At 49.4% G+C, this 12,336-nt stretch overlaps 1 protein-coding gene across 1 annotated transcript in view; it reads right to left on the bottom strand.

The window, feature by feature from the left end:
• The window catches only part of ANTXRL (ANTXR like), a 73,773-nt gene that overhangs the window by 26,275 nt on the left and 35,162 nt on the right, over positions 1-12,336 (bottom strand). Inside the window, exons 10-14 of the mRNA XM_024210336.3 lie at positions 11,141-11,239; positions 8,621-8,690; positions 5,347-5,425; positions 2,095-2,190; positions 285-323 (exon numbers count right to left, since the gene is read on the bottom strand). Of these exons, the coding sequence (XP_024066104.1) occupies positions 285-323; positions 2,095-2,190; positions 5,347-5,425; positions 8,621-8,690; positions 11,141-11,239 (383 nt within the window). The remainder of the gene's footprint in view (positions 1-284; positions 324-2,094; positions 2,191-5,346; positions 5,426-8,620; positions 8,691-11,140; positions 11,240-12,336) is intronic.

The raw sequence follows: 12,336 nt of genomic DNA, 5'->3' as shown, positions 1-12,336 counted from the left end.
TCTGGGAATACGGTTTTTCATTTGTGCGTGATGCACAGCAGCATGGAACAAAATATAGGTCTGACCGAAAGAGTGATTCTGTAGGCATCTTGCTGGGGGTTATGCAGATATTTTTCCATGGAGGTAGAGCATCTGTGTGCATATGGACCTGAAGGCACAGATAACCCTATCCCAGGAGACAGCCTCAGAGTTGTCATTATGACTCCCACCAAGTTCCCAGCCAATGTGCTGCATTGCAGTGGCTGCAGACAGTAGAATTATGGTTTGAAAAATAAAATACTTACAGGCTCTGGGGGCGGCGGTGGCGGAGGCTCCTTGATGACCTACGACATGCAGGCAATGGAAAGAATCGGAGTTAAAGGTACATTTTATATCCCTGTCACTGCCTGTGTCCCCCTGGGCTCGGTCCTTCTCTGTCCCCCTGGGCTCACATTACAGGTTGGCGCAGAAGGATTTGATTTTTATCGGTAAACGTCAATTTCACCGCGCACACACAAACCGGTGAAAAAATATTACCATTGATAATCATTGAAATGTACAGAGAGACAAAGTGAGAACAATGCTACCTGAGAGTTTGATTTAAGGATATTTACTTTGTATATTTTGATGTGTGATGTTGACAAGTTGTGCTTTAGTGGTTATAAAGCTTTAACTATTTGAATCTCAACGTCTACTGTCATTAAAGGATTATTGTCTGGCCCCTGCCCATTGTTTGCCTCCCCTCCATTGTCTGCCCCCCCAACTTTGAAAAGTTTCCTGCATCGGTGAAAAGTTAAATTGATAAAAATAAAAGCTTAAAAATAAACATTGATATCCACTGTCATTATAAAAAATAAAAATTGAATTCTGCCAAGTCTAATTTTAGGTGGGCGCCCATCTTTGTATCTACGGTTGTCCTCTCTCTCCCAGCAGTGATGCTACAGCATTCAGCAGGCAGGGCTGGCTCCCTGCACAGTGACCTTTAGTACCACTGAACAGATCAGCTGGCAGGAGACCGCTGACAGAACAGGATAGCTGGCACCTTTCCTTTGGGACAATGGCTGGCATGCAGTGCGGTATGTGTGATCTCCGCCAGCTGGTAGAGACGGGATCGCAGAGATTCTCCTGCCTGCTGATGAACTGAGCTATCACCAGCCAGCCCTATCCATCTAGACTGGCACGTAACTGGGCCTGACTTGCTTTTCACTTCCCCTGGGCCAGCAGTCAGGAATAATGACACTGAAGCCAGTGTAGTGGCACTGTGGTCAAACTGGCGTAGATGAGTCACCAATGCTTATATACAGGGCTGCCCAGAGGATTCAGGGGGCATGGGGCAAAGCAATTTCGGGGGCCCCTTCCATAAAAAAAAGTTGCAATACTATAGAAAACTATATTCTCGTGGGGGCCCCTGTGGGGCCCGGGGCCTGGGGCAAGTTGCCCCTCCCCCCTCTGGGCAGCCCTGCTTATACACCAGATTGAATCACCCATAATATAGACTCAGATTTTCTGAGTTCAAACTTTCCCTTAACTGAACAGGTCATTTGAGTCCAACGCTACTGCGAAACATTAACCCACGAATTGAAATGTCCATCATATGAAATGCATTTCAAATGGAAGTAAGAGCATACACACACACATCCTCATCATATCTAGCGCTTTCCATCCCTAGATCTCACAGCACTCTACCAGGAAAACCAGTATCTTTAACCCCATTCCATACAGGTGGGAAATGGAGGCACGGAGAGAGGAAGTGACTTGCCCAAGTCACCCTGCAGCTTGGTGGCAGAGCTGGAAATGCAATTCACACCTTCTGGTTCCTAGTCCTATACTCTAACAAACCGACCCTGCTGCCTCACTTCAGATTCAGCAAAGCTCTTAATCACCTGCTTAACTTTCAGCATGTACTTGAGTCCCATTGACGTCAATGGGACCAGGCACAGGTTTATGTGCTTTGCTGAATCGGGGCCATACAGATACATCAGTTTATATCCCAAGATGAAGACGATTCATGCCTGCTCCTCTCATTGTCTATTGAGCATCTCTCCAGGCTTTTAACCCCAGCTTCCGGCAGAGAGCAGAAGAAACTAAGCCACGAAGATCAAAGTCCATACTCACCACCGTGCAGCACAAAGGCCAGAACCACCAAAGCAGCGCCAAGGCCAGCAACAGGAACAGAATTAAGAGTGCGATGAAAAGGATCGTCCCACTGAGCTGCAAACAAGACAATTGTTTCCAGATTACCTTAATATGACACAAGTTTGGCAGGCTAACACCAGCAGGAGACCCTATGGCTGCGCTGTTAGACCTGGAGAAGAGGAGCTGGTTTGCTTCACTACAGATTTTAATCAGATTATACAAAGAATAGAGAATTAGTGATTATTGTCATTGGGACTGGATTCTACGCTCAGGGACATGAATTAATATTTCAAGCCCTGATACAGGAACGCATCCCTCTTCAGCAAGGGCATTTATGCACATGCTTGTGTCTCATTGGCTTCAATGGCATTCAGGCAGGTGGTTAAGTGATCTGCTGAATCGGAACCCAAGGATGTGATCCTGAAGACAACATTCCCCAGTGTCTCTGGTGGGGCGTTTTGCCTGATTTCCGACTGCAGGATCGTTCTATGGATACTCAGGCATGCAGCGAGCCATGACTGACTGTATCTTCCAATCCCTTAACTGTACAAATGGGCCATTTTGCTACAATACTCTCATTCATGGGGTAATAAATTAGGCGCAGGTGACATGTTTGACATCCGTACTATGCCAATCTTTGGAACAAAGAGTTTACGTTCTTGCTTCCTGTATTCAAACTGCTTCCTGATGTAGACAATGTTCTAGCCTGGTAGGCATTTAACGCCACATTGTCAAGTGCTCAGCACCCATAATTGGGGCTACGATTTTAAAAGGGTCCAACACCCAGCGGCTCTCACTGTGACACTTGTGCAGACATGCACCCAAAGCCACTGAGCACTTCTGAAAAATCGGCCACTGGTTTTGGTGTCTATATCAGAGCCAAGCTCTTTGGATTGTGAGTTCTGAGCCCTTCTGAAAATTCTGGTCTTCATGGGTTAATCTGGAAAGTCTTGCGAAACCAATCACTAGTTGTATCCCTCTGCAGATTTTTGTAATAAAACACTCACCCTAAGTGACACCACACAGGCCCCTGTGCACTGTCTGCAGCCCAACACAACCTCTTCAAGGAACAAAGAGCCTTTTTGACAAAAAATAACCCTTGCTACAAGATGGAATGTTGCATGCTGGGATCTGTAGTTTCCATGGGCTGCATCAGGCCAGCTGGTGATGTTAAGAGCTAGCAGTAAAACTTTAGCCCTGCTGCCCTAGTGATCCTATTATCCATGCTAATGGAAACCTCCTCAAAGTCAATTACATTATATCAAAGTTTGTGTTGGATGATCTCAGTGTCATAAGGGTAACAGGGCCAACCTGCTGAAAAATTGCAAAACCTGGGAGTGAAATGGAGGAGGGGCTAGGAGCAGATTAGATAAGATTGTTAGGAAATAGGTAATATAAGACTGGAAATAGGTTGGTGGAGGGGCTGGAGAGGAAACCTCAGGAGGAAGGGGAAGAAAAGACACTTACTGTACAGAAAAGGACAGAGGAGCCAGCTGAGAATGAGGGCCGAGGAGGCCAGCTTGCTGCCGTTCCCAGCAAAGGAAACGGGAGAGAAAGGAAATGGAAGGATCCTCTAAAACGATAAAGAAAGAACTGAATGTATGAGATTCCACACAAGCCTGAAAACATATTTGCAAAGAGTGGGCCAGACCCTCAGCGGTGCAATCTGATTTCAATGGAGCTAGGCTGCTGCTCATCAGCTGAGAATCGGGCCCCTGGTCTTGCTTGTTTTTAAGCTACAAGTGACTTGGAGTGCTGGTGAAAAGTGGCAGATTGACAGCCTTGGAGATTGCAGTCCTCTGTTTACCCCAAGGCAATGGCAATGCATGCCTTCCCCAGCAGCCTGGCTGAGCTCTGACCTGCAGGGACCCCCGCTAGGGCTAAGAGTTCAATCTCCATTAGAAGCGCATGAAGCACCGGTAACCAAATGACAGTGAGTTAAAATTCACGGTCCATAACCAACCCAAAACTGGGCCTATCATTGCAAAAGGTTTTGCTGCAGCAGCCCGAGATGGCTTTGAAGGGCACGTAGGTGTAAAATGCGTGTTGTCTGGGTGTAAAATCCCCATGTCATTGCAATCCTTGCAAAGTTTGGAGGGGGTCTTGAAACCAGGTGAAATGGAAAAAATGTCCCTGCTCAATTCCAAGTGACTAAACACTGTGACTTTCCCACAGCTCTGGGATTTAATTTCCCAGCATGGTTGCTGAAAAAGTCAGACACCTCCGCCACATGGATTTCGGCACCCATTCCTTTCATGGCCTCTGCGCTGACGCTGCCACAAAGGGGCCCAATGAAGGAATACTATGTGTGATGACAGCTTTGTGACATAGCCTGTAACCATCAACCCCTTCGAATAGCCATCAGGCCGCACCGACACTGAGCAGAACTAAGGTCACCTTGACACCTATGACCTTGGTGTAAAATGCTTGTTATCCAGCTATTATGGCAAACCTCCTGTCACTTCAACTCATGAGTCCAGATCCTAGGCTGGTGTAAACTGATGTAGCTCCACTGCCTCTCTGCTGATTTACACCAGCTGGGGATGTGGCCTATTCTCTCCCCTGAGGTGCAGTGAGCAGATCACTCATCATAGTTGGCTTCCTAGCTTGGATTATTTGATTGCTTCTAAAATTAATCTTCCCTAAAAGGTCATTTGGGGCTGTTGACTCCTGACCTGCTCCCCCATGGCAGACAGACGCCAGCCCAGCCATTTCTCTCCCCCTCTCCCATCAGTATCAGCGGCACAGAAAACTCTCCCTTGGCTGGGTGACAGAACAGCCCCTCCAGGAAAAGCTCATCCCAGCACTTGGGGCTACTGTCCCTTTATGCCCCTCCCCATACCAGGAAGGCCAACCCTCACCCCATTCCAGTGGCAAACACCACCCCCTAATAAATGGGAATGAGACAGGGCAACAGATGATGAATAGCGGTGGACTGCCAATACTTTCTGGGGGGGTTGGCTTCCTCCAGGGGTCCATGGGCCCCTCCCAGCCCAGGTCTGAGATCTGCAGTTCTCTCTTTCCTGGGGTGGGGGAAGATATTCTTGCACTTATTTATTAGTCACGATCCAGGCATGGATTGCAATCACTAATGAACTGCTCTCAGCCATCCCTCGCTGCTTTTTAGTGCACTGCCGGGATCGGCTCTGCAATCGCGACGGAGAAGAGCCCTTCCCTGGAGAGCAGCCCTTTCTTTTCAAGGTGCTTCTGGTGGCTCTGTCCCATACTTACACACTGTGTGCTGGTGATGCTGACAGAGCTGGAGATGAACGTTAGCCCGCTGTTCATGCTGACTTGGAGGAAAACCACCCTAAAGCACAAACAGATACATTTATTTTTAGTGTCATCTTTATACCCACTGTTCCCCTTCTTCCTGGCCATTGGCTCCTGAACGCATATCCTGCCTAGTCAATGTAGTTATGTGACGGCAGGTGCTCACCTGCATCTGACTGTTTGCTTGCCCAAAAGCCAACATTGTAACGTTGGCTAAACTGAGTTGGGGCATATGTTCTTTATTAAGAGACTCCATTCTCCCTGGGGGTACAGGGCACGAGCTCAGTGACTTAGAATGCTACGTCTCAGACATTTGCAATACGACCTGTGCTAGAATGGGAAGCTACAGGTTTAAGCTGCAGCAGGGAATACTGTGGGGTCACACTGGGCTCTCCTTTTCACAGGGATGAACCCTGAGCATAGCCACCGAAGTTAACAGACTTCCTCTGGATTTACGCCAGGGTAACTGTGAGCAGAATCTGGCCTTAGGTTGGAGGGCATGTTCTCAGCTGGTGTACATTGTCATTGGCATACACCAGTTTAGCACCTGTGCCTAAGAGTCTAATTCTGCTTAAACCCCACCTAGCTATTTAAATACTTATCTAGCCACCCTCACTATAGTATCTGAGCACACAATGGGATTGCATGGGGGTAAGATGGGGAACAATTCAACCCTTTAACTTTAACAGGGGGTTGGGTCATGAAACAAGTTGCTGAGGTGGGTGGAGGAGTCACCATCATTGGCAAGAGCAGAGAATATCCAAACACAGGAAACTAAATTTGATTCATAAATAAAGACACTTGAAATCCATCCCCCCTCTTTCTTGCGGGGGAGGGGTGTCAAAATGTGAAATGTGCTTGAAATTCAATACAATCTCAATCCGCTCTAGAGTTAGATGCAAAATGTGGGGAGGAGGGGACATCACATACATTCAGAATTGCTGATATTCAAAATTGATGGAGCACATCCTCAACATTCAAAGCAATTCCTCCTTCTCTGCTCAGTAGTCTAGTTCACACAGATTAGTCTCTCGGCTACCAGCGATTGTTTAGGGAGAATTAAATTAAACCTCCCGTGAAGCAGGAAGACAGACGAAATGCTTGACTAGAACTCTGGGAGATGAAACCTGAAACCATGTGAAGTTTGCCTAGTGCCGCTTTGTTGCAAATTTGAAGCCGAGCCCAGGATGCGCTAAAAGGTTCACAGACGTGCTTGGATTTACGTGGTTCCCATGGTACCCTGTGTAATTTGCAGTTTCAGAGTCAAACAAGGTAATATTTGGGAGTTTTCTGCTTTTGGATTTTACAGTTGTTTGAACCAACCCAGAGAAAAGCGGAAGGAAATGTCTGTACAGGCCCCTGCAAAGCGAACCTCTGAGATCTGCAGCTTTGCATCCCGCTCAGATGACTAGGAACTAAACTCACATGTCCTGGTGCAGCACCACTAACATCAATGGCATTGCACTAAGGAGAATGTGGCCATTTGCCCGTGTAGTCAGAGGGCCAGATTCTGTCCTCAGTTAGGCTGGTGTGAATTTGTAGGGATTTTATTTACAATGCATTAAAAGGATCAATGGGCCCAATCTCCCCCCCCCCCCTCGCCCTGCACCTTGTGTAGTCCTTTCTGCCTAGGCAGAGTGGATGTAACATGCCACCAGCTAAGAATGGCTGCATTTCACACCCACTCTTTGCCCTGGTGAAACTCACTATGAGGCATTGATCAGAGCTCCTGAATGCAACTATTCTACACCCTACTGCACTGATTCCACACTAGTGCGAGACTTCATTCGTTACTCCTGAGTTACACCACCGTACATGAGAGCAGAAGGATGGCCAGAAATTCAGTCCCCTCATGCATCCCTACTATTCCGCATGCCCATGAACAGCAGGAAGTTGTGTGCGGTGATGGAAATGTGCCCCAGGCGATTATGGTAGGGTTGATGTGGAAGCTGTAACTTTCAAACCCAATGTGACGAAGTGGGAATTTTTTTGGAATATTTGTATGAAGAATATGTGTGCCTCAGTTTCTCCTATATGCGGCATTGCTACCTAGTGGGTGAAAAGGGCATGTTTGCTCTCAGATCAGGCTAAGACACAGGTAGGAATGGGGCCTAGCTGTCTGGGGCCTCACGTCCCATATCAATGGAGCGCTTGAGAAGACAATGGCAAAGCCAATTGCCTGGGCATGGACACCTAGCAACCAAGGGCCCAGAGAGATATGGACTGCCCTGCCTCTCCGCCGCCTCTCCTCAGGTCAGGAACAAAGGACTGGGGGGGAGCGGGGAATGAGGTGGACATTAAGCGTTGGCTGTGGGGGCACACATGTCAGACAGACGGGGAGACAGAGCTTGAACAGTCGGGTTCACTGCAGCTTGGCTGGGCTCTGGATTGTGCTTTAACCTTCATTCCTCTGGGCCAACCAAGGCCTTCCTATGTGCGTTCCAGCTGACTAATAAACCCGGCAGTGTGACAACGCTGGATGTGTCCCTGCAGGTGCTAGCAGAGGAGGTGCGTTGCTCCCTAAGACTGCACAAGTCTCCCTCAGGGGTCTGTCCCAGTGGGACTTGCTGAGCTCCCGGTGTGAAGCAGGAGTGCTGAAGGCCCACAGGTCCCATCTAAGGAGGTGGTGAAGCCAGTGGCTTACCCTGGGGGAAGAGTGAGACCCCCTAGAGGGTCTGGCACACTGCAGGGCTCCTCCCAATGACTGTTCCAAAGCTGGGGCTGCAGCACCGACCCTGTGGATCTGTGATACCCGATATGTTGTCTTCAACTCTCTTTTTACCAGCGGACCCAGACGCAATGCTCTGCCCATGTGTTTGGGTGAAGCATCACACAGTCTGATCCCTGTCCCTCCTGCACGATGCACTGCAGGGCCCAGCTCCTCAAGGAGGCATCACGACGACCGAGTGCACTGGCAAGTTATGGAATATAGACCGGAGGGGCAGGCTGCAGCCCCTACCACCACCACTTCAAAAGGCAGCAGGGCCATGAGGGGCCCCATGCTGAAGTGTGCCCAGGGTCCTGCACTGCCTGAGCCCAGCCTTGAATGGAGCCATGCTGACATACCCCAGGGGAGGGTCTGGTCCATCAGGATGATGCTGAACCTGCCAATGAACATCTGAAAAGCCTCACATGCCTGAGCTCCTTGCTTAGTCCTTTTTAGGCAAAACACCTGCTGATCCCACAGCCAACACCTCCTCTCCTTCAGCCCAGGCTGCAGAGCTGTACTTACTGTCCAATGTCTTCTATTACTGGTGCAGGGCAAAGCAAATAGGTGTCTTGAACAATAGTCGGTTTTTCATCTAAAAGGAAACAAGACAGACTGTAATGTACGGAAAGGGCGGTGTCTCCTGAATGGGCTCAACACGGAGGGCTGCTGTTGACATCAAGGAGAGCTGCAGGTGCAGGATCAGGCCCAGTGTGGACATGGCTCAGAACAGGTCCTTGTCTTTAGGGGTTTTACTTGTCATTCCAGATCACAGCTGTGACATTGCCGGCTCAAAACATTCAAAGGGCACCCTCAGGATGGGTCACCTACATGTTTGGCTTAGTATTGTGCATCTTGAACGCAGTGTTGTTGTAGTTGGGTTGGTCCCAGGATATTAGAGGGACAAAGTGGGTGAGGTCACATCTTTTACTGGGCAATCTCTTGACTGTTTCTCTCACCAACAGAAGTTGGTCCAATAAAAGATGTGACCTCACTCCCCTTGTCACTCTATTGAGCATCTCGTCTGCTTGCAAAGTCCATCTAACTGCCCCCTCCAAATCAAATCCTCTTATTTTCTATCCCAGTACCACTCTGAGGAGTCCCATGCTGTCATGGAGAAGTCTCCAGCCACCGTCCTACAGTGACCACCCAGTGGGCGTGTGCAATGGCAGACGCAGCAGATTAAGGGTATCAGTTCCATGTTTTGGTGGCTCTGTGTCTGGAGCCCCCACTCCACATGCAAAGCATGCCTGTGATGGGGCCAGCTCTGCCCCCTCGGCACTGATTGGTGAGAGGATGGCCAGAGGAGAGCAGCTGTCCTCTCCTCCTTTGCAGCTGATCAGAGATCTGGCACTCCCTGCAGCTCCCCATCGGAGGGTGGGAGTGCCACTCCACGGTGGGTAGGTCAGCCAGGCCAAGTGAAGACAGATGATTGGCTACAGGCCACCTGGTCTGCTGTGCACCAGCTGGCTTATGGATACCCTTGAAAAAGGGAGCCTGCAAAAGGTGGCCTGGTACTGCTGTCTGCAGGTGCACAGCAGGCCCAGACACAGCCTGAGCTCAGAACTAGGAGAGGGGCCCAGGGAGCAGCTGAGGTGTATGGCCAGAGAGAGACCCAGGGGAACCAGGTTTGGCTAGAAAGCAGCCCAACCACCAGTCCCAGGGGAGCTCCCAGACGGTGTGATTTTAGGGTTAGCATGGGGTGCCAGCCTACCCCAATCCTGGAGGCCAAATTCTGTCTACAGGGGAGGATGAGCCCCAGCAGCAGCTGTGTGAGTTTCCCCACACAGTCCCTTGGCCAGCGTGCAACATCCTACTCGTCTGGAACTGAGAGAGGAACTGTGTTCTCCACAGTCCATGTGCTCCTTGGCCCTCCCTGCTCAGTCTTCCAAGGGGGAAATAATGTTGCTGAGTTTTAGGGCCAAGCTGACTGCAGAGAAAGAAGCAGACCCCCAGCTGGGATAAATCAGTGTGGCTATACATCAATCGACACTAGCTGAGGGCCTGGCCCAAGGGAAGCCAAGCAGTGAAGGGATGCAGAGGTAGGGTGCTTTTCTTTATGCATACTTCAGCACCAGCTCTGCCGGGATCAAATACAAACAGGTGAGGTGCTTCATCAATAGGGGGAATGGTCAGAAAGCCCGAGAGATGTCAACATCTGGCTATCTGCACCACGTGGAACCCCACAGGAAACAGACTGCCTCAGGCCCAGGGCATCTGAAAGTGGACTGGGATGGAGACCACCAGTTTCCTGAACTGCCACGTCCAAGCACGCAGCCAGAAGAGGAAAAGGAGCAGCAATCTATGTGTTTTTTCTTGCTGGAGAAAGGCAGCCACCTGATTGACAGCCACAGAGTATAAAAGTCCCTACTGTGTTCAGCCAATAATGATGGTATGAGCAGAAGTGGGCAAACTCCTCCACTCATGTGCATCACTCATGACGGACTCAGGCAACTTCTAGACGTGGTGGGGAGAGGGGCATCTCTTTGGCCCATTCAAGCCTTAGCTTGTGTGCCGAGACTGCCCGCAAGGGGCTCAATTTAGCACAGTTGTGCTCGGTTTTGTGTTATGATACTTTAGACCAACTCATTTCACAGAGGGACTGAACAGGCCTCCAATGGCACCAGCCCTTGGTCACTCCTCCTGAGCCAGTGAAACTGACATGTGTCTGAGCACAGCATCCCAGGATCAGGACAGCATCAGTCTGTGTTATTAACAGACACGAGAGTGGAGGGCAATTTCACGTCTCCCCACCCCCCACCCACAGTACCAGGCGGGCTGTATCTGAGTGGACAGCAAGTCAAACCATCTCCACTGTTGCAGTGAGGATGAAAGACCCAGAACAAAGCCTGGGCTCTACCTTCAGAGTATGACTTAAGTGATTCCCAGGTCTTGGGATTGCACAGGGATGAATTTGACCCCTAGTATGGGACTAGGGCCCTAAAGAACGCCCACCAGAGTCCATGCAAAGACTCGCATTGACTCCAAGAGGAGCTGGGATCCTCGTGCAACTTACGGCATAAAATCGCCAGCCCATCAACTTACTGATTGTTATGGTGTCATTGATCTTGAAGCTGCAGAGAACTTGATCGATGTTTCTTGCGTGATAAAAGCCGTTTCCTCTTACCACAACTTGAAAGGATTCTGCAATGGTAAATAGAACAAACACAAATGACTGACCTTTTTCCTCTCCCCTCTCAAAGACTGCATTTCAGTCTAATCCCAGTGGGATCTGAAGTACGACATGACAGCAGCTGATTCTTGCTCTGTCTGAATCAAATGATTAATTCTGACCCTGCTGTTATAAACGACTACACTACTCTGCACTAATAGCCCAAAGCAGTGCAGGGTCGCTAGTGCAAACTAGTGGTTTATGGACCATTGCTGTAGAATAGTGGAAGACTTTTTTTAGTCCCCTAAGGGATATTTGCTTGTAACATTCTCAACAGCGTCATGTTTTGCCTCCTGTGAATTCATTTTCCCAGGGTTTGTTCCTCCCCAATATTTCAAGATCAAAAGAATATGTCAGTCCAAACACAGGCCCAGATCCTCAGTTGGGGTCAATTGCTACAGCTCCATTGAAATCAACAGAGCTACTCTGATTTACACCAGCTGGGAAGCTAGCCTATAATATATTCATCCAAAATGTGGGCTTTGCATCCAGATCCTTATTACCTAAGCACCCACAAAGCCTGAGCCCCATTTACACTGAGGCCCCTGTGTGCTGCTGGAGTGGTGTACATGAGAGACAGGGCCGCTGCATGTGACCTTGTACAAGACAAGCTCCAAGGAGCTGACAGTCTAAGCCAGCGGATGCTAATTGGACTCAGAATGCCTGGGGAGACCTGGAGGATAGTTCTGTCCCACAGCAGAGGAGGGCTGAGTATTTCATTTAGTGGATGGATGTATATAACTTGTTTCCTTTTCACGGCAGAAGGCGGCCATGGGCCATTAGATCCTCCTGAGTCAGGGAAGATGGAGGCTTCTCACCTAGTTCATCTTTCTGAGTGTCATGACTCATGGGCCTCAAACCCAGGGCCAGACCTCAACCCTCTACTTGGCAGTCTGCTGACCCAGGACACGTGAAGCCCAGCTCCAGTTTGAGGTTCCACGTCTTACGTCCTGTTACCAGAGTCCCAGAGCAGCCGATTGGCCCGTCAGCCCTACTTAAGCCAGCAACAGGAAGCTGTCCAAACACCTGGGATTCACCCTGCTCTGGACTATGTACCTGGTACCTCCTG

The sequence above is a fragment of the Terrapene carolina genome, unplaced genomic scaffold, assembly GCF_002925995.2.
Source record: "Terrapene carolina triunguis isolate 2854851 unplaced genomic scaffold, T_m_triunguis-2.0 Scaffold402, whole genome shotgun sequence".
In the NCBI taxonomy this organism is placed as follows: Eukaryota; Metazoa; Chordata; order Testudines; family Emydidae; genus Terrapene; species Terrapene triunguis.
This window is presented reverse-complemented; position numbering and strand designations above follow the sequence as displayed.